This window comes from Aplysia californica, unplaced genomic scaffold (genome assembly GCF_000002075.1).
Source record: "Aplysia californica isolate F4 #8 unplaced genomic scaffold, AplCal3.0 scaffold00709, whole genome shotgun sequence".
Classification (NCBI taxonomy): domain Eukaryota; kingdom Metazoa; phylum Mollusca; class Gastropoda; order Aplysiida; family Aplysiidae; genus Aplysia; species Aplysia californica.
The window spans coordinates 139,304-162,878 of NW_004797979.1; the positions used below are offsets into that span (position 1 = coordinate 139,304).

Genomic DNA, 23,575 nt, shown 5'->3' on the forward strand with positions numbered 1-23,575 from the left:
CGAGAGAGAGAGACAGAGAGAGAGAGAGAGAGAGAGAGAGAGAGAAGGGGGGTAGCGTACCTTTCTATCCAAGGATATCAAGGCCACTGTGTCTCATGGCAAAGCCTCAGCGTATGGGATACAACCTGTAGTAGTAACGCTCTGAGAGAGTCTCTGAGAGAATATAACGAGCTGTGTTTGATTTCTCTGGGCCTTTACTCATGATATCAAACTAACTTATGACCTGGGGCAAACATTTACTTATAATATCAAATGATTAAAGTAATTTTTTTTTCTTTTTTCGGTGAGGCATAGGCCCTACATATGTACATAACATGTTAGTATGAAGGGGCCTACTGATGATGAGAAAATCATGAAAATATACAAATATATATATACATACAAATATCTATATATAAATATATACATGTCATGTAGTCAGAGAAAAGGAAAACAAACCCAAAGTACAAAGAACGGTTATAACAAAATGTTAAACATTGCCATTTCATTTTGACAATCTTACCATAATCTTTAATATCTCTCATTTCAGTCAGTGAGAGTTACGAGCTCTTGCAGCACAAAAAGATCATAGAAGTGCTGACGAGGTGTTTACTAATAGCTGGTAACATACACAGAAAAGGAGAGATCATGATGATAGACCTTTGATAGGAAAGAAGGAGCAAGCCGTACCAGAGCATTCGCCAGCCATCCACATTTATTTTCTTCCAATACTTTCATACAATCATCCCAAAAGTCATTCTAAATCTAATCCCCACGCTCTCAAATCTCATTCCAAAGCAATACGAAGGCCCCAGATCTAACAAAACAAGTCAAAAGACATGTGAATGAAGTTCATTTTCCGATTTTTATTCCACATTGTATAAATTTAATTCCCCTACACTTGATAAGTGAGAGGAATCACACAACTTGCATTCCTCCAGCATTCAAACAAAATGAAAATACCTTAGAAAATACCTTATTTAAATATTTAACCAACTTATTTACATACTTTAGAATTCAGAAGACTAAGCCGATTCAAAACATTTTCTAAGCAAAAAAAAAAAAGAAGCACAATCCACACAGACTATACACACAAATGACACTATTACTATTGACAAAGCATGAATAACCTATACTATTTATTCTATATTGAACATTTCATGACACTTAAGCTTTCACACCTATTCACATCCAGTAATCATCAAATGTGAATTCACTCTCAGCCAGGCTGAACCAAACACCTCACATTAGACAACCCCCTCCCCCCCTCCCCCCCCCTAAAGTATGAGAATCAACAAAAGTGTCTTGGAATAATCTTTGACAAGCGTCTCACATGGAAACAACACATTCAAAATGCAAAAACTAAAGCCAAGAAGAAACTTAACATCATGAGAAAACTAGCAGGGACTCATGGGGGAGCAAATGAGAAAACACTTAGACAGGTCTATCTAGGCGCAATCAGGCCCCATCTCGAGTACGGATCCAGTGCATGGATGACTGCAGCACAGACTCAAAAATACACTCTGGAAAAAGTGCAAAACCAGGCTCTCCGAATAATCACTGGAGCAATGAGGTCAACGCCTATAGAAAAGATGAAACAAACAACATCTATAGTGGCCCTGCAGAGGAGATGGGAGTTCAAGGCCCTCATACAGGACACCAAGGCCCTCATACAGTACACCAAGGTCCTCATACAGGACACCAAGGCCCTCATACAGTACACCAAGGCCCTCATACAGTACACCAAGGCCCTCATACAGTACACCAAGGCCCTCATACAGTACACCAAGGCCCTCATACAGTACACCGAGGCCACAGCTATGGAGGATCATATACTGCACACGAGAACAGCGAGATCAAACACCACAAGACTTAAAAGATCCAACTTCATCAAAGAAAGCAGAAAAATCCAAAGATCCGTACAGGACCATCTACCAGCCACAGTGAACGTGCTGAACCACACCCCAGAGGCACCATCACGGGAAAAGACAAACACAAACATATCTATACACACATCCATTCCTATGTTCACCACAAAAGATGACCACAGCGACCTGAGCAAGAAGTCCCTCACCCTGTCCATGCTTGAACAAAGATACCCACGAGAAGCATGGATAAGGATCTATACAGACGGACCTGCCACTGATGCTGTGAAAAGAGGAGGAGCCGGAGTGTACGTACAGTTCCCAAATGGACGACGACAAGCAGAGGCAGTCCCAACAGGGCGACATTGTACAAACTACAGGGCAGAGACGGAGGCTCTAGTACATGCAGCAAACTTCATCAAGAATGTGGTAGACCCCCAAAGCCAAGTAGTGTTCCTAACAGATACCATGTCAGTACTGCAGGCAGTCACTTCCAGCAAACTACCAAGGCTACGAAAAGAAATTGAGGACATCCCATGTCTGAGGATCATGCTGCAGTGGATTCCATCACACTGTGGTGTCTTGGGAAATGAGCAGGCAGACGGGATGGCCAAACTAGGGGCACAGAAAGAGCAACCAGACAACAGCGTTAACTACACAGAAATAAACAAACTATCATAAATACACTATTTAAAGCACCTCAGACACCAGACGGCTACCATGAGCTGTCCCGCCAAGAACAAGTGATTATCTTCCGACTAAGGACACAACACACAAGACTGAGACAACATATGTACAAATGTTTTAATAAACTAGTACAATCACCAAAATGCCAGTGTGGAGAGGCGGACCAAACTGTTGAACACATCCTTCAGCACTGCAAGACACACAGGGCCCTGAGACAGGAAACACACACACACACACACACACACACACACACACACACACACACACACACACACACACACACACACACACACACACACACACACACACACATCCTTCAGCACTGCAAGACACACAGGGCTCTGAGACAGGAAACGTGGCCAACCCCACTGACGCTACAAGAGAAGCTATACGGGCCGCCAGATGAACTGAGCAGGACGGCCCAATTAATGACAGAGACGAGAAGCTATACGGGCCGCCAGATGAACTGAGCAGGACGGCCCAATTAATGACAGAGACTTCAAGTGTGATGCGATCGAGAAGAAGAAGAAAGATCAAATGTGAAATAAAAGGAATTTTTTTCTCCTCCTCAAATCTGAAGAGAGATTTGGTCCTCTAGGAAACCTGTGTATACTTCTCCTAGTGCTGAAGCAGGTTCTACACAACATTGTTGAAGTTGGGCCAGCTGTTACTAGCTCGTCCAACACGCTCCGCCTATTGCCTCATGGGACTTTCACTTTCACTGCCTTTATTAACTTTGTTGTCTTTAGTATCTCTGCAAAGTTACATCTTGATAAGCTGTCCTCACACGATGATCACTGGTTCAAACTCCCATTTTTTGCCACAGTCTCCACCTCTCTCTATCTTGGTGCCAAGTCAACCCCATTGCTTCTTTCGTAGCAAGAGAAAATGTTGTGTCTACGATAACTTTATCTTTGGTTCCAGTCTCGCGTAATATGTTGCGCCTAACTACACGCGTCTGCCTTTTGACGTCCGATACATGTTGAATCTCTCCGTCCTCCTTTGCTACTACCCCCGACAGTCTGCCTCATTTTATTTATGATGTTTGACTTTCACTTTCTCGTAGGTCAGCTGGCTGGGTTGGAGGGTTTTCTGAGTGAAATTATCTTTTGGAAAGCTGGTGGCTACCCTCTGGTTTTGAACTACGCATTATCTTCCTCTGCTGAGGAGTACAATTGTCTGCATGTCATTTGTGTTGCGAGAGTTTCTTCCAAATGATACAACTGTCTGAAGTACGTGCTACAGTGATGTGTCCGTCAACTGTGCAAAAGGAAAAGCTGTGCTGACTTTGAACTCTGTTTCGGCGTTAATGTTGCTATTAGAGACTTTCGTGTCAGTTCTCCGTGTGGCCAGTATACTGCTGATGTTTCAAGTGATGACTAATCTACTATGGACTTTTGGTGAGCACTTTCATGTGAACTCTTGTCTGCCACAACTACATGGAAGTGTTTCTTCTGTTTCTCTGGTAAATCTTTGGAGCAACAAGGGATCTGATGTGCTTTATGAACACAACTTTATTATGCAGAGCAAAGGGAACATATTGGGCAAGTTCCTGCGATCTAATTTTTCTCAAAAGGTGTCCACATGTGTGAATTGTTTCCAATACTTTTTGGGGGGCAGCTGTGAACGTTCTTGAACTTGCTTCCTCAAATTCCAATGATAAAAATGATAAAAATGATAAAAGAAGTGCTCAAAAGAGTGTGTCTGCACAGTCTGTTCCAATGTTTGCACTTACATGATAGAACACAAGAAACTCATTCTGAGTATTTCAACAAAAATATCTGCTCCGATTTGCCTCCCTTATGCTCCTGGGGTCCAGGTCCTGCAAAGTTTGGTCAAACACTCAAGACGGAATTCCTGAGTGTTCCATTTTCACTCTGACCCTTACTGCAGTGGATAAAGAATCCTGGAAGTGAAAGTGGATCCTCAAGATAATGCTACATAGGGCAGCACAGCGGCCACGTAAATATCACAGGGTGAGGTTACAAGCTCCAGCTCATGTTACCGTTCTTCAGTTATTGTCAAACATTTTCTAATGATCAACCTCCTTATAAACTCTAGCAACAAGAAATACAAAATGCTAACAATCACTTGTCTCTCAAGGAAGGAAATCCTGATCTTTGTAGAAATCTGGGAAATGTGTGCCCCACAAGGTAGGGTAATGTACAGGTGTAGTATGTGGACACACCCAAAACAAGAAGCAAACTAAAGGATAGAAGGCATTATTCAGGAGTGTTTTGAAGTTCATTTGATACCCCATACACCCACAGCATTATTTTCCAGGAAATGGTGCCCATCCCGACTACCGGGTGCGATTTATGACCTCAAGAGGTCAGTGGACAGGCCAAAAACGAAGTGTTCCACAAATATTGTGGAATTGAACAGCTGTGGTCCCATTGTAAAACGCTGCTAGACTAAGAGGAAACGACACACCAAGACATCACACAAAACTGCACTGTCAACTTTTACTTTCACAAAAGTACCAACAACAGTGATATAATCAAATAAATTAATAATGATTTTTTTAATGACACATGAGCCTGAAAGAGAGTCTGTCTGACAAGAGCCAGAAAAGAGCTGACATAACAAAAAATAAATATCTGGAGACACAATCTATTTGACCAAAACTGAGCCTATGAAATGTTTTCTGACAGCAATGGGTGTCGTTGAACCACTGATTGCTGGGAACAGTTACATGGAAGAGGAGAGGTGTTGAAAAGAGAACCACTACATTAACACATTATTCACTCACTCATGCATTTTTCAATCATAACAATAACATATATAGTTACATTTATCATCAGGCTTTCCGTTCAATTCGCTCCACAGAAAACTAAAGACTCTCACACAACACTCAGCTACATAAGAAGGCTGGTAAGTATAATCTACAAAGAAGACGAACTGCACTATAGGCGAACCAGACATAAGAAGGCTGGTAAATATAATCTACAAAGTAGACGAACTGCACTATAGGCGAACCAGACATAAGAAGGCTAGTAAGTATAATCTACAAAGTAGACGAACTGCACTATAGGCGAACCAGACATAAGAAGGCTGGTAAATATAATCTACAAAGTAGACGAACTGCACTATAGGCGAACCAGACATAAGAAGGCTAGTAAGTATAATCTACAAAGTAGACGAACTGCACTATAGGCGAACCAGACATAAGAAGGCTGGTAAATATAATCTACAAAGTAGACGAACTGCACTATAGGCGAACCAGACATAAGAAGGCTAGTAAGTATAATCTACAAAGTAGACGAACTGCACTATAGGCGAACCAGACATAAGAAAGCTGGTAAATATAATCTACAAAGTAGACGAACTGCACTATAGGCGAACCAGACATAAGAAGGCTAGTAAGTATAATCTACAAAGTAGACCTGCACTATAGGCGAACCAGACAATGGTCAATCATAATAACTGTATCAGGCACACATTCTTCAGCTTGTTTTTAGTCACACAAATTCTTTACTTTCTTTTCAAACATTTCAAGCTAAACTTTAGAGAAAAAAAATACACATTCACAGGAGACAAAAATTAAAACCATTCGAGAAAAGAAAAAGCAAATCCCACACAGGGACAGATTGGGACAGGGAAGCAGGTCAGCCCACACCAGATCAACCACACAATGGAAAGTCACTTTTTCAGTGTCAAGATTGAAGATGCAAACTTTATTACACACAGACAATCTGAAATTCAACAGATGTGAAATTCTACATTTCTCAGCGAACAGATACTTTAAACCAAAGGTTTGTGCTAGCCTGGTTATACTGAACACAACTGAAAAGAAGAAGGAAGAATTCCATCCTGTTACTCCAACATCAGAAGCCAAAGCAGAAACTTTCGTTGAGCTTCAGCAATCTTACGTTTTCTTTTCTTTCTCTATTGTCCCATTGCTCATCCTCCCCTATCAGTAACAATCTTACATTCCCTTTCTTCCTCCATTATCGTATAGTTCCTCATCCTCCCTGTAACAATCTTACATGCCCTTTCTTCCTCCATTATCTCCTGACTCCCCATTCTCTGTCTGCTCTCAATCATCTTGTCCCTGACTACCCATTCTCTATCTGCTCTCAATCATCTTGTCCCTGACTCCTCGTTCTCTATCTGCTCTCAATCATCTTGTCCCTGACTCCCCATTCTCTATCTGCTCTCAATCATCTTGTCCCTGACTCCCCATTCTCTATCTGCTCTCAATCATCTTGTCCCTGGCTCCTTGTTCTCTATCTGCTCTCAATCATTTTGTCCCTGGCGATTACATCCTCATCAAACTTGATCATGAAGGTGGTGCCCTTGTGCCAGTGCACCGTCACTTTGGCAGGCTGGGGACAATTGGGACAGATATCAACAGAAACATTACAAACTAAATTACACAAGGCAAAAGTATAAAACCAATAATTGAAGAACAACAACTTGATTATTTCTTTTTACAGCTCAGTACATCGACCAACATACACAGAGAATATATCATATGACAACAACTAGGCCCGGGCAAAATCGACTTTACTAGTCGACTAGTCGACTGTGAGCCCAAGATCGACGCTGTGACCCTCATCTACCAGTCGCTCGTGACTCTCGACTCTCTGTTACCTAGCCTAGCGTTGATCAAGACCAGCCTCCCCTGCCCTTCAACGGGGAGTCGTCAACGTTGGTGGTGGGGTGGGTGCGGCGAAGTTAGAGCAAGCCAAGAAAAAAAAGTTTTCATCAAGACCTAGGCCCATGTGTGTGTGTGTGTGTGTGTGTGTGTGTGTGTGTGTGAGTGTGTGTGTGCAGGCGCGCGCGTGTGTGGGTGCATGTGTGTGTGTGTGTGCGGGGCGAGGCTGGCTGGCCTGCAGCGTTGCAGTGCCGTGCAGTGCTGACGCGCCAGTCGCAGTCACCGTCACTGGAACAATTACTGTAAAACTAATGATTGCTGTCTTGGCTGTCTTACGTTATTTTGTTGGCTTCACAGTAATATTATAATTATAGCATTTGTTCAAATTTCAAGAGATCCGATTTGGTTGTTCAAAAACACGTAAATAATTATGAAATCAAAACAGTTGATTACACATAAATATGTAGGTTATATGAATTATTTTTAAGCTCAATTTTGATTTTTAAAACGAATAAGTAAGATTAAATAAATTTTACGCAGAAACAAACTATTAGAGGCTTACAGTAATCCCACAACGTTTGTTTTCCAAAGCCGGAAGTTGAAGAGCTAAAAATAGAGTAGTCAGCCCAAAACCTATGACCCTGTAGGCTATAAGAGCATAGGAAGTCGTAGCTTCACTGTATGTAAAGTCAAAGTCACAGTCACAGTCGACTTTTAGAGTTTGATGAAAACGTCGAGTCGACTTTCCGACTTTCTTATTCGCCGACTTTGCCCGTGCTTAACAACAACAAAACAAAGCCTGCACAAATGGAAAATGCCATAATTCAAATTCAAATTTTCTGTAAAGAATAGTCTTATAATTGACTTGTCTTGAATAGCTCACACAGACCAAAACAAGTTTGAGTTCAACAGTAAACAAGACCTTAGAGAAAAGAAGAGCTACTTCAAACAAAGAGAATACACATAAAAACAAGAAGACAAACTGGGGCAGGATTTCTTTTCGCATAATTGAGCCTACGGTAGATCTTTGCCAGTGTGTGGGAATATGGAAAGAGGGAATGTAGATCTTTGCCAGTGTCTGGGAATATGTAAAGAGGGAATGTAGATCTTTGCAAGTGTCAGGGAATATGGAAAGAGGGAATGTAGATCTTTGCCAGTGTGTGGGAATATGGAAAGAGGGAATGTAGATCTTTGCCAGTGTGTGGGAATATGGAAAGAGGGAATGTAGATCTTTGCAAGTGTCAGGGAATATGTAAAGAGGGAATGTAGATCTTTGCCAGTGTGTGGGAATATGTAAAGAGGGAATGTAGATCTTTGCCAGTGTGTGGGAATATGGAAAGAGGGAATGTAGATCTTTGCCAGTGTGTGGGAATATGGAAAGAGGGAATGTAGATCTTTGCAAGTGTGTGGGAATATGTAAAGAGGGAATGTAGATCTTTGCCAGTGTGTGGGAATATGGAAAGAGGGAATGTAGATCTTTGCCAGTGTGTGGGAATATGGAAAGAGGGAATGTAGATCTTTGCCAGTGTCTGGGAAATGGAAAGAGGGAATGTAGATCTTTGCAAGTGTGTGGGAATATGTAAAGAGGGAATGTAGATCTTTGCCAGTGTGTGGGAATATGGAAAGAGGGAATGTAGATCTTTGCCAGTGTGTGGGAATATGGAAAGAGGGAATGTAGATCTTTGCCAGTGTGTGGGAATATGGAAAGAGGGAATGTAGATCTTTGCCAGTGTGTGGGAATATGGAAAGAGGGAATGTAGATCTTTGCCAGTGTGTGGGAATATGGAAAGAGGGAACAATCTGAGACACAGCGTTGAAAATAAAAACTGACCGACTCAGGACAGTTAAAAGGATAATAATAGATACACTTAAGGTATTTGACGTCAAAAGTGTACACTGCAATATGGATTTCTTTTCTTTTTCAGCTAAACTAGAAAGAAAGAAAGACACCCCCCCCCCCCCCACAAGAGAAAAAGTAAGAAATGCAAAACTGAAGCTCCATGTCTCCACAGAAACAACTTAGCAGACACACTTTAATTATCATCTATCATTCTAAATTCAGAGGTGGAAATACTCAAATGGAACATAAGTTTCTGCAAAAATTGAATGCATTAACACATTACACCCTAACTCGCCCGGGACCGCCCAGGAATTCCCTTACACGCCCCACCCTGACTCACCCAGGAATTCCCTTACACACTCCACCCTGACTCACCCAGGAATTCCCTTACACACTCCACCATGACTCGCCCAGGAATTCCCTTACACACTCCACCCTGACTCACCCAGGAATTCCCTTACACGCTCCACCCTGACTCACCCAGGAATTCAATTACGAGCTCCACCCTGACTCGCCCAGGAATTCAATTACGAGCTCCACCCTGACTCACCCAGGAATTCCCTTACACGCCCCACCCTGACTCACCCAGGAATTCCCTTACACACCCCACCATGACTCACCCAGGAATTCCCTTACACACCCCACCCTGACTCACCCAGGAATTCCCTTACACACCCCACCCTGACTCATCCAGGAATTCCCTTACACGCTCCACCCTGACTCGCCCGGGACCGCCCGTGCCGACCTTGTGTCTCTAGAAACGAAAAGTATCTGGGGCCGAGATTTTGATTTGCAGTTATTGCAAAAAGTTTCTTCTTTCGTTTGATACCGATACGAAATTTTTCGGGTCAGTGGTCTTAGTATTAGAGCCGATAGAAGTGCGACCGCATTACCGAAACTTCGTTGAAAAGCAACATAATTGAGTTCGAAAAAAGGAAACAACGCTGGATTTGAGTAAAAACAAGCATATGACAAATCAGATGGCTCAGATTTTTATGATAACGTTGTAGCAAGAGTTTGGGGCGATTCAAATTGATGATAAGACGTAGAAAATCTAGAATTCAAATCTAGGGCATGACCACAAGGCTGAGAGTGAGAGTGACGGGTCGGACACCCCGATTGAACTTAAGTTAGAACATTTTCATTTCCAACAAAATTTGTGCATACATAAAGTTATATTTTTCTGAAACTACATTTATTATTCGTTTTAACTTTTATTTTTTCAGGATTTTTGGAATTTGTTAAGTATTTTTTAAATGTGTTTTTTAAACGCTTGTATTCACGGGAGGTGGGTTTCTTCCCCTTGCTAAGGATGTAACAATGGACTTCCCGTCCAGGCCCTTAGGGTATAAAGTGTCAAGAAGTTTCTACACGTCAAAGTTACAACATCAACACTTAATTAGGTAATCTGAATCAGACTGAAGAAAGCAAATACGCCATAAGCTTCAAGGACAGGTTCCATTGGCAAAGACAATGTATTGGTCTCTAAAGTAAGCGTTGTGCTGAATCAGAACACAGGAATGAAACCAGAGACCAGGAAAAAACTTACAAAATTTGCACCATTCAAAACAGCCTCAACAATCCCAGCAGTGAATGCCGCACAGTTCAGACTACCTGCAAGAATTTAACACATAATACATATTTACATTATTCTGTGACATATTCATTAATATATATATAATCAACGACACAGTAAAACTGTTCTCAAATGGGGAAGGCATTGTGAGTATTATTACAACAGAGATGTCACCAAGATCTACAAAGATTGACAAAGCTTCTAAAGACTGCAGACAACTTTTCACATTTCAAAAACTTACTCAAAAGAGAGATTGCAAATTTAGTACTTTACAAAACATGTGATTACTAACCCAACATGTATAATCCAAAGAGCAAATGCACACAATTACAGAAGTAGATTTTAACTCTGAATTTCATAGTCTTCAAAAGATGATAAAATTCCTAGTCATAAGATTTCAAAGTTTGTCGAAAACATTAGCAAAACAAGCAAGAAAAGGTACACAAGTCAAAGTAATTCCAAGAAAATGAATGCATACACATCATTGCTCACCTTTGTCTTTTGGTACTGAAATGAATTTATTCACCAGTGGTTCCTTTTCTATGATGTAATCTGAAGGTCAGGGTCAAGGACAATATAAATACATACTTCTAACATGTGGCACTTTGTCAGAGAGAGAATAAGCACTCAAGTGGTCAGTTATCACACTAAAACACTCAAGTTGTCAGTTATCACACTACCCTAGAATTACACTTTGTCAGAGAGAGAATAAGCACTCAAGTTGCCAGTTATCACACTAAAACACTCAAGTTGTCAGTTATCACACTAAAACACTCAAGTTGTCAGTTATCACACTAAAACACTCAAGTTGTCAGTTATCCCACTAAAACACTCAAGTTGTCAGTTATCACACTAAAACACTCAAGTTGTCAGTTATCACACTAAAACACTCAAGTTGTCAGTTATCACACTACCCTAGAATTACAAAGGTCTATCTGCAAAATTGCGGAAGACTGGATGGAAGCCCTGGTTAACATCATGAAGCTGCTACGACATTGATATTCAGCGAAAAGGATACACGTTCTGTCATCATCATTTGCTTGTTCCAGTTTATCAGCCTCTTTGCCAAAAACAATCTGGAAAAACACAGAAAGCAAAACAAAAATTAGTGCAAATATGTAACAGAAATCGTAAAAGTATTGTTAATCTTATCTCTCTATTCCTAAACACACAACTTCAACCGCATTTTTCAGACATACCAATTTAACAGCTCTCCAGCTTGCATTGCAAACAAATACCACCAAATTGCTCTTGACAGTAGCCAATACATTCATTAACTTGATCTGTCATTTTGAACAAAACAGACCATTCCTGTAACCTGATACAAAATTATCTTTCTGTTATAGGTCTACTTTTAAAATTTGACCACAAAAAATGGTACAAATAAAGTATAAAACCTGCGTAATTTTCTCTGAGCTCTGGTTTCTTTTCCTGCTCACTGGTTCAAAAAAATAAAAGGTTTCCTAAAAATCCATTATTGATAGGTGGTAACTAATCACATGAGATGCAGCAAGCAAAGGCTTTGCCAAGCCATGTAACTTCAAAGAAAATCGACAACTAAAATGTAATCAAAAAGGATAATAATTCTCGCTTTTCAGCAGATGGCAAAGCAAAGAATGCCAACACTATGCCGACGGAAAGTGATAAAGCTGATACCTTAAATTCAAGTTATTAATGTTCACAAATTCAGATTTATGCAGTTGGGTTTTGAGGGTTTTTTTTGGTTAGCCATACTTGCTTCCCACGGGCCGTATGCTCTACCAACTGAAGCCACGACTCAAACAGACAGCTTTTCTACCATGTACCCGTAGCCTCCACATCTAGATAAGAGAAACCTAGTAGACTTCTGTGAGTGATATCGTATTGAAAGCAGTAACTGCAGTGAAATACAATTTGCTAGATGTCACTGTAATACAAAGACTAGAAAATTGAAGTTGGATAACTTCAGACAATGATGACATTGGCCATCATCAACTGTGTTGTTCCATCCCACAGACCATGTGATAGCAAAAGATTGAAATGAATGTTGCCCAGAATACATACTAATGTCAACAATGTATGCTCTGACACGTGGCACTCTACAGATTCACAAAATGAAGCTTACTTCTCTATCTGACCATTCAGTGTTCCACATTGAATGTATAAAATGAGCATAACAATGTAATAAATACAAAGCTTGAACTTCCACAAACCTTCCAGAAAGTTGACTTGATAAAGATCAGCATGCTCAACAGCTTTATCTCTCTCTTGTAACCTTTCTCTCGGAGGAATAACACATCCAGCAGGTGGGAGCCCACATGTTGGCCCAGTTCTGACAACCTGAAAATCAGGGGAGAGCAAATACAACTGAGTTAGTTTAGGGAGAGATGGCATGTTTTTCTCTGAAATGTCGGGAAATCATGGCACAAATGAGCATTTCCTTTTCGCCATTCATAAAATAGAAAACATGATCAGTCATATGTAGCATTATGTCTTGTGATTTATTCTGGATTTCACACAAAACATTCATGCTCCTGTGACTTAACATTTTCAAAAGGTTCACATCACTTCCAAATAGTACTACTATTACTAGGCCTAGTGTCAGTATTTCACAGGGAAAAAAATTTGACAATGAAGCCTCAGTATTTTTCAGCGTAATCTTCTTCAGTGCAACCAGTTTGGCTTGTGTCTAGAAAGTCTACCAATAGGCTAGCAGAGATTATTTTGATCAAGCAAAAGCTTTATCATAAAAATAAGGAAACAGACTGCCTTTCACTAATATTTTAGAGGGATAAATATGAAAAGAAAAACAAAATCATTTTAAGCCACTAACAAAAATAAGGACAGTAGGTAAACATTTTCAATCATACATGATTTTATGGAGAAAAAAATAGACAACGATAATTAATCACACTGAATTCAAATAGAGCAATATCGGAAGAAACATCAAGGTGAATAGGAAAGTAAACAAGTGGTATTTCAAATGTGTGGTGTTCCAGCTGATAGAGGCACAGAGTGAAGAGCACATCCTGATCAACGTATTTCCAGTAAGTGATCTAGTTTCTCAATTAATATGGAAGCATACATAGGCCATTCTTCAATGAGGCTCTTAACTATAAGGCAATGAGGAAAACAAAGAAACTGGGAGTACATCTAAGACAATGTCACTTACTTGTTTTGTAACAACAAAGAAACTGGGAGTACATCTAAGACAAGATCACTTACTTGTTTTGTAACAACAAAGAAACTGGGAGTACATCTAAGACAAGATCACTTACTTGTTTTGTAACAACAAAGAAACTGGGAGTACATCTAAGACAAGATCACTTACTTGTTTTGTAACAACAAAGAAACTGGGAGTACATCTAAGACAAGATCACTTACTTGTTTTGTAACAACAAAGAAACTGGGAGTACATCTAAGACAAGATCACTTACTTGTTTTGTAACAACAAAGAAACTGGGAGTACATCTAAGACAAGATCACTTACTTGTTTTGTAACAACAAAGAAACTGGGAGTACATCTAAGACAAGATCACTTACTTGTTTTGCAACTCAGGCACAGTGTGAACCCGGTTCTGACTATACTGTACAATCTCTGAAAACAACACGGCGAATGTTGCAATGTTCACCTGAAAAGAAAAACATTGGGATTTAATTACAAACAAAACAAACTTGACAGAGCATCATGGTCAATCATGTTCAGGACTTGACAGAGCATTGTCAATCAAGTTCAGGACTTGAAAGAGCATTGTCAATCAAGTTCAGGACTTGACAGAGCATTGTCAATCACATTCAGGACTTGACAGAGCATTGTCAATCATGTTCAGGACTTGACAGAGCATTGTCAATCACATTCAGGACTTGACAGAGCATTGTCAATCATGTTCAGGACTTGACAGAGCATCATGGTCAATCATGTTCAGGACTTGACAGAGCATCATGGTCAATCATGTTCAGGACTTGACAGAGCATTGTCAATCACATTCAGGACTTGACAGAGCATTGTCAATCATGTTCAGGACTTGACAGAGCATTGTCAATCACATTCAGGACTTGACAGAGCATTGTCAATCATGTTCAGGACTTGACAGAGCATTGTCAATCATGTTCAGGACTTGACAGAGCATAGTCAATCATGTTCAGGACTTGACAGAGCATTGTCAATCACATTCAGGACTTGACAGAGCATTGTCAATCACGTTCAGGACTTGACAGAGCATTGTCAATCATGTTCAGGACTTGACAGAGCATTGTCAATCATGTTCAGGACTTGACAGAGCATCATGGTCAATCATGTTCAGGACTTGACAGAGCATTGTCAATCATGTTCAGGACTTGACAGAGCATTGTCAATCACGTTCAGGACTTGACAGAGCATTGTCAATCATGTTCAGGACTTGACAGAGCATTGTCAATCATGTTCAGGACTTGACAGAGCATCATGGTCAATCATGTTCAGGACTTGACAGAGCATCATGGTCAATCATGTTCAGGACTTGACAGAGCATTGTCAATCATGTTCAGGACTTGACAGAGCATTGTCAATCATGTTCAGGACTTGACAGAGCATTGTCAATCATGTTCAGAACTTGACAGAGCATCATGGTCAATCATGTTCAGAACTTGACAGAGCATCATGGTCAATCATGTTCAGGACTTGACAGAGCATCATGGTCAATCATGTTCAGGACAGAAGGCTGGAACTGGCTTCATTTCTTGACTCTCCAACTCTAAATCCTTAGAGCCCCAATCGCATATTTCCCTCATGAGTGCTGCTTCTCTCAGGCCCTATAGCACATTTTCCTCATAGGGCGTCAGCCACACTAAACCAAGTAAGAGTATTTTTTATGTTAATCTATCCAATTGTCTCTGAACAATATAGGAGGGCGTGAGACGCAAAAACCTGCTAAGTGACATTTTGGTAAAAATCAAGATTTTTTGCTTTAATAAATGCACACATTGTTACAGATTATCAGATACAAAAAGTGTTTTAGGCCAAAACATAACACATACTTCATAAAAGCCACAAAAAAATCTTCCTTTTACGCATGTTGTATGTGTGTATAGCAGCAGTTTCAAAAAAGTTGATTTTCTCTATGCTCAAATGGATGCAGCGGGTTTTGTCAGCCACTCATATGATCGTCTAAAACTTCAAACAAAAGAAGAACAGAAATTCTGTTCCCTCTGCCAGGGGGAAGTGAAGGCTAAAAATAGTCTTATGCTGTGAGGGTTAGCTTAAATACCCCTTACAAGAGAATGTACACACGGAAAAATCTAAAAGTTTTTAATTCAGGTTCCTATGGTGAAGAGAATGACAGTTTCTTTTCTCAAGAACAACAGAATTTCTCAAGTTAACATAATATACAGCACTCTCTGTTGCCAGATTTCCGAAAAAAATGATAGCAAAGTACAAATTTATATCCCGACTTCCTACACTAAAACAATTTCAAGAACACAAGAGCGGGGCACATGGGCTTTTTTCTTTTTCGGGGTACTATTTTTTTCAACTCTATAAGTTACTGTCGCTCATTTTCAACTCTATAAGTTACTGTCGCTCATTTTCAACTCTATAAGTTTCTGTCGCTCATTTTCAACTCTATAAGTTACTGTCGCTCATTTTCAACTCTATAAGTTTCTGTCGCTCATTTTCAACTCTATAAGTTTCTGTCGCTCATTTTCAACTCTATAAGTTTCTGTCGCTCATTTTCAACTCTATAAGTTTCTGTCGCTCATTTTCAACTCTATAAGTTACTGTCGCTCATTTTCAACTCTATAAGTTACTGTCGCTCATTTTCAATTCTATAAGTTACTGTCGCTCATTTTCAACTCTATTATAAGTTACTGTCGCTCACTATCACTATCAGGTCACCCACAAAGAAAAATGAAGTAAAAACTCGTTATGAAGCCTAAAGCCAAGCAACCCTTTGGATTCATCATTTGCTACAATATTCGGAATAAGTAGCCCCTGATGAGTTAATATAGAGTCCATAAAGCTGAATATTGAAAACAGTAAACAGTCCCAGTAGCTTCTTGAAACAAACTCAAGACTTCATGCATTGCTGTGCAGAGCTGACTCCAAAATGGGGTGTTGACAACTGAAATCTACACCAACTTTTGATCCCACTCAAAAGGTAACTCTTTGTGATACTAAACAAGAAAAACACGCCAATAAACTGATTCAAACTGTTCTCCTACCAGGTTAGCCAAGTAAAACTTCCATTAATATCAAAAGTAGAAGTCTTTCAAGGCCAAAAAAACAACCACCCTCCTCCAGGGCACATTCAGGCTTTAGGGATGAGCGGGGGTTACTGGCACGGGCACATTCAGGTGCTCTAGGGATGAGCGGGGGTTACTGGCACGGGCACATTCAGGCTTTAGGGATGAGCGGGGGTTACTGGCACGGGCACATTCAGGCTTTAGGGATGAGCGGGGGTTACTGGCACGGGCACATTCAGGCTTTAGGGATGAGCGGGGGTTACTGGCACGGGCACATTCAGGCTTTAGGGATGAGCGGGGGTTACTGGCACGGGCACATTCAGGCTTTAGGGATGAGCGGGGGTTACTGGCACGGGCACATTCAGGTGCTCTAGGGATGAGCGGGGGTTACTGGCACGGGCACATTCAGGTGCTTTAGGGATGAGCGGGGGTTACTGGCACGGGCACATTCAGGTGCTCTAGGGATGAGCGGGGGTTACTGGCACGGGCACATTCAGGCTTTAGGGAAGAGCGGGGGTTACTGGCACGGGCACATTCAGGCTTTAGGGATGAGCGGGGGTTACTGGCACGGGCACATTCAGGCTTTAGGGATGAGCGGGGGTTACTGGCACGGGCACATTCAGGCTTTAGGGATGAGCGGGGGTTACTGGCACGGGCACATTCAGGCTTTAGGGATGAGCGGGGGTTACTGGCACGGGCACATATGGGTGTCACACGCCTTTTGTCCATTTGCACCATCGGTGGATTGCGCACACATTTTGTGGACCAATGGAATGCGCAACAATCCATGGATTGATGCGCATTCTGTAGACTGGTGGATCTTGCAGCTTTTTTTGTAGATCCCTAGAATGTGCAACAGATCTTAGATCTTACCCAAGTGTTGAGTGTTTCGTTTTTCTGCTACGAAGTTTAGTAAGGTGAACACATCAGATAAGCGTCCATATCCATATTGTTGACATTGCACAAAGTGAAAGTTAATGTCATACGTTTGACTAAATAGCTTACCTTGATAATATTATATTATATCTAATTCCTCTTCCTTCAGGCAGGTCTCAGGCCTGCAGCAGGCACCAACGATCACAAGTCTCAAAGACCATCAAAAACAGATAGAATGCCACATTTGAGCTTCCTTACACATATCTAGTTTAAACTGTTTACATTCTTCACAATAAACAGCAGACTACTATACATGTACTACAGAATGCCTTACCCTGATGCAAGTAAACAGGAATGACATGTATAGATAAAAATAAATTTAAAAAGAGGAACACATTTTCACCTCAAAAACCACTGTCTACTTCTTTTGCGGTTAAGTTACTACTACTACTTGTACTTTATGATTTGTACCTTTCAAAATGATTTATGCTGAGCTTATGCCTAAAAAACTAAATTATTATTCTCTTCATCATAATTCTCAAGATTGTTGCACATTCTATGGATCCACAAAAAGCGCTGCACAATCCATCGATCTACAGTATTGCGCATTCCATGGATCCACGAAATGCGTTGCGCAGTCCACCGATCGCCCAAATCGACAGAATGCGCGCCTAACACGGGCGCTATAAGTGAGTGAAAATGGCATACCGGTACTTCATTCCTGATGTCACTGTGACATGACTGGTCATCACAATTTTAACCACTCTTTGCTCTCAGTAAGTCATAAACCCACTCAGCAGTCCAGTCAGTTCACCTCAAAGTAAAGCACGGCGTCACTTTTCGCCCGATTCTGTTACTTTTAGTTCGCGTGACTCAGCAGCCCGCCGGAGCTCCCCGGCTCGGGGTCACTGGGTTAATGAGCCCTGAGGCGACTTTGCCGGTGTCGGTCGGGAAGTTCGCATTTTTGACTATGTTTAAAACGATATAACTTCTTCCCCATCCCACACAGCAAACCATTACGCGAATGTACTAAAAGCTCAATGTCTTGAAATTTATTCTGCGTTAGAATGGTTAGTTTCTGTGCCTTAGTTTTTGTTCTAGACAAGTGTTTGTAGAGTACCCAATTTGTCCTATTTTAGTTACAAAGTTATGAATAAATGATTGTTATTTTTAAAAAGGCACGACAGATCTCTCCAAATTCTGTGTTAAACTGACTACGAATATCATGTCTTTTACCATGTGAAATCTTAAATCTGCGGTAGTAGTAATAGTCAAGTTATAAGAGAAGAAAGATGCACATCTGCATATTTAAACTAAAGACGATCAGCATTAGCTCTTATTTTACTATTAAACAAGAGAAAGTTACTCTGCGTTTGTTCATGAATCATGCTGTGTCTGTGGAAGCCTGCATACAACTAAAAAGATATAATATAAGCGATTTAAAAAACCACAAAACTGTGTAAATATATGGGTAGAGATAAACTTCTAGTATGGAATAAAAATAATGACAGCTAAAACATTCATTCTTAGTTTTTGTGCAGGAAATATGCGTGGACACAATTATGAATGTAAAGAAATCAGTCACATTGTCAGTTATTGCAAATGGTCATAGAAACGTAAAAAAAGCTGGAAAAGTCTGGTGCTGATTCAGTGTCCCTGGAAAGCTAGAAATTATTCTTCTTATATCCCAATTACGAGAAGTCATCCCTATTATTCAGTCAACTTACAAAACCTAGACTTAGCGTTTTAAGAAAAGTAAGCAATTTCTGGAGTGTAACAGATACTGTTCGTGTATTAGATCTACGTTGAAGATATATTCTAGCACTAAAATCGATTTGTACTTTTCATTGAGAAACTTCATGATAACTTTTATAAACTTTCGAGAAAATATGCGAATATTCATGATTATATTAGACACATAAAGTTGTATTTGGAGGAATTACTTCGTAGCGAATTGTGTGCCCGATGGATAAAATTGCAAAAGTACAGCCTTCTATTATAAGCGCAGATACCATCTTTTCTGAGTATCTGCACTAATGTTATGTCGTTCATATTCCAAAAGTTCGACAGATTTTGACGATGCGTTTTTTTTATATTGATTTTTTTTCATTCACGCTAGTCCCCAAAAAATTACAATTTAGCATTGCCGACTCCAGCGCGTCTAACGAAATAACCAGACAAGTTACAACGTCCGTTCTTTTTTGAGTCTCAAGAGCAGAAATGCGTGCTTTGGGTGCACTAAATGAGAATTACCATAAATACAAGGATGCACCTTAAATTGTACGTTGAAAAGTACCAAAAATTAAGTCGGCCCAGACAGAGCGGCGATATGGAGCTGACCCCGTGACCCCGACGTGATAAAAGGCGCCCGGCGGGGAACCCCCCGCGGTAACTAAAATTCCACTGCCGGTGCGCCGTGAAAGGGACGTCATTTTTTACTGATTGTGGGCCTGACCATGATTCATTCGTGATGAACCACTGTGGATTCTCCCCAAGGCCCTTGATGATCCGGCTAGGATTCTTGTCACCTCTCTCTCTCTCTTGCTCTTTTCAGCTCCCAGTGGAGCATAGAGGCCATCAACAACATTTCTCCGGCTTGAAGCCTGTCCTGAGCATCCTTTTCTAACTGTTTCAATAATGTCCCCGCCCTTTCCATTTCCGCTTGTACCGCTCGCCTCCACATCATCTTTGATCTTCCTTTCTTACATTTTCCTTGTGGCTCGCGACCGGCAAAAATTAACTCAAGGACGTTATCGGATTTGGTTTTCAAATATTCGAGAACGTTTATGTAGTTTCCCGGGTCTTTCACGAGGCAATTTATAGATTTAGGCGCTTTTTCTGTAGTTCCCACCCCGTAATGCTGATTCGCCGGTATTGGCCCAGAGTAGCTGGGGGTTTCAGGGGGGGCTGACCGAATAAAAGTATGGGGGGGGGGGGGGGGGGGGGCTTGCCCCCCCCTAAATTTTACCTTAATTTACTGTTTTGCAGTTGTTAGGTTTGATCTTAGCTCGCCGCGCATCAAACGTATAGATCTAGAATCTAGATTTCTAGATGTAGACTCTAGAATCTAGAGAGATCTAGGCTCAAATAAAGGGGGTGGGAACTAGCGAAAAAGCACCCAGATTTCTCCAAATTTCCGTTGCATTCCGGGTCTCTGCGATTTTTTTTATATCCTGGGTAATTCCAGGGGCCCCCGGGATTCCCAGGGCCTGGCAGTCACCCTGTGTTCCTGTCCGATCTGGCAAAATTCAAGGAGTTTTCAAGGACATTTTTCCTTAAATGCAAATTCAAGCAGTTTTCAAGGACTCCTTGAATTCAAGGAGGCCGCGGGAACCCTGCTTGCTGCTGATGCTGTGAGCCAGTCTAAACGTTTGTTTTGAAGATCCTCAGCTTGGTGTTCAATCCCAGTTCCTTAACTCATTCGCTACGCCGAGCCGTGGGGGGCGGCGCGGCTAATGTGCCGTCAGTACGCTAAGCCGCCCCCAGCGGCACGAGAACCGATCTTCAATTTTAGCTTAGATTCTATTCCAATCCACATATCCATGTTAAAATAAAGGTCATAATATAATGTTGACTTCCGGGTCAAGCATTTCCACTGAAAATCAGAAATTTAGATTCAGTTTTGAAACGCGATGTCGTAGTTTATTCGACTTTGTTTTATCGCGATGCCAAAATTATAGCCCGGACACCAGTTTTTGTAATTTTACGCAACAAAATCTATCATTATTTTGCCCACTAAAGGACTCTTTTTTATAATATTGATATGATTGGCTCATATTACCAATGCACTGTTATTGAGAAATCAATATTTTTGAGTGCTAGATCTAGGTCTAGATCTAAATAGTCAAAATATTTTTTTCTCCCCAAAATCACTACTTTTTGAAGAAATTACACAAAAAGTGCCACTCAAGACATGTTTAGGTGTATTCCAAATGCAATTCTCAATAATTCCATATAAGATACGAGCGGGTTTTTTTCTGTTTGTGATCGTTTTTCAAGATTATAAAAAAAATATTTTTTTTTCAATATCGGACGTTATGTTCAACGAAGTGATTATTCGGACTCGAGTCCGAATATGAAAAAATGTTATTCGGACTCTGATTCTTGTCCAGCATGACATCACTTCCGTCTTCCTGTGACTCATGAATCCGGCTTCCTGTCCTGCCTCACTCGTGACTCGCCTCAGGCTGGGTAGAGACCGGGATCACTTCGGGCAAAAAGGCGTTTTGTGCAGGAGCCGAGTTTTAATCTTATGATGAATTTGAGGCCGGCCTGAAAAGTTATATAAGCTCTTCTAATAAATGTTTATTTGTCAAGAGGTCATCAGAAGCAATTAAAGATGGCTCGTTAGCGTGTGTCGGGGTCGGATGGGCGGCCTGCACACGTGTGGCTGTGTGCGTGTCGGGGAGGGTGGTTGGGGGGGGGGGCACTATCGGTCCGGGCTTTGAACGTCGCATACGCGTCAGTCTTTTTCCCCCCGGCAACTGATCATTATTGCAATAATAAGATAGTATTGACGTAGATCTACGTAATGAATTGTGCGCTGGTCTATGGAATCAAAAGTTGCCGTATGCTCAGCTCTACACAGCAATACAACTTTTTCTTGGTAAACAATCGAATGACACAGGCTTGTGTATTTGAACGAATCGGACTTTTTTTTTTACACAGCTCATAATATGCAGGTGCCAGGTGGTCTGCTAATCTTCAATTTTACCTTTTTCTACAACAAAGAAAGCAGGAAACGTGGGGGGGGGGGGGGGGGCGGCGTATCAATGAGGCGGCGGGCATTGGATCGGCAGATAAGGTGTGGGGGAAACTAAAAAATGGCAGAAAATTGGAAGCACTGAACGTTAGATCTATAGAACGAAGACACTTCCCTTTTTCCGGACCTTTTTTTATTCGGACTCGAGTCTGAATATGAAAAAATGTTATTCGGACTCGAGTCCGAATAACGACGGCCTATGTTCAAAATGTACAAATATTATTATTATGGAAAGTAGGTAAATAGCCCTGTGTTGCATAATCGTCTCTTACAGGAACCAAAGTTGAAAAATACATAAATAAACATTACAGGTGTATTCTACAAACCATACTGAAAATATTGGTATATAATACGTTGATATTTATTTGAATTTGTGGCCCCAAAGACCTTTTAACTGCCCACTAGTCATCATCTCTTTCGCTCTCCCGAAAAAAAATTCGTCCACAAGCCGAAAATAATACGTAGCGAATGAGTTAAGAAGTGAAGTTAAACATCCATATATTCTCTGGACACCTAATTTACCGCATTTATATTGCTCCACGCCGTAGCAACCGGATCTCAGGCGGAAACGACTGTAATGACGATCATGACCATTATTGGTTGAGTGGGTGGGGCAACTCCATGTCAAACAAGATACACTACTAGACTACACAACACAAGTCAAACTGTCGACCCCTCTTGCATTGATCTTTTTCTCCAGTCCTCACCTCTTCTTCTTTCAAGATCCCAGTGGTTAAGTTGAACCCCGTAGTGGAATCCAGGGTCCATGAAAATGAAGGATGCAATCACTTCACACAAGTTGGTGAACTGCACTAATAATACAAGACTTACATAGAATCTACTACACTATAGATCTACACAGTACAGAGACTGACAGGGCTTTGAAATGAGTTTGTAGCATGAAAGAAGTAAAGCGCAACATGAAAACGCATCAAATTGCAGCAACAACATATAAAATACCTCAGGCTTCCCTTTACCAAGAGACTTTTCCAAATTTGAAGATTTTTGCTTTCCAGTTAGAGACGACATGATTGTTTATCAACCATTAATTTGCCATTTGCCAGGTATTTTAATGTTTTGTCGGACAGACATTGGCTAATTGGCTTTGGAATATATCACCTAAAAACATTCAAGAAAATAGAATACGAACTAAATTATATTGAAAGGTGTAGGTCCTCGATCTATATGTAGA

General features: G+C 40.9%; 1 protein-coding gene across 1 annotated transcript; it reads right to left on the bottom strand.

Annotated features, from left to right (window-relative positions):
* Positions 1-4,982: 4,982 nt before the first annotated feature.
* LOC101854827 (trafficking protein particle complex subunit 5) lies at positions 4,983-23,497 on the bottom strand. The gene is made up of 7 exons (XM_005108686.3): positions 23,344-23,497; positions 14,070-14,158; positions 12,740-12,866; positions 11,566-11,623; positions 11,040-11,099; positions 10,521-10,585; positions 4,983-6,859 (listed from the first exon to the last, which is right to left on the bottom strand). Exons 1-7 carry the CDS (start codon positions 23,410-23,412, stop codon positions 6,761-6,763), a joined length of 567 nt encoding a protein of 188 aa, XP_005108743.1. The 5' UTR covers positions 23,413-23,497; the 3' UTR covers positions 4,983-6,760.
* Positions 23,498-23,575: the final 78 nt, after the last annotated feature.

Bases quoted from the DNA above. Each gene is read 5' to 3' on its own strand.
- LOC101854827 (XM_005108686.3), bottom strand. From the start codon at position 23,412: ATGTCGTCTCTAACTGGAAAGCAAAAATCTTCAAATTTGGAAAAGTCT. The intron at 14,159-23,343 runs GTATTTTATATG...TTTTCTTTTCAG, and splicing joins TTGGTAAAGGGAAGCCTGAG to GTGAACATTGCAACATTCGC. The intron at 12,867-14,069 runs GTAAGTGATCTT...CCTGATTTTCAG, and splicing joins GTGCCTGAGTTGCAAAACAA to GTTGTCAGAACTGGGCCAAC.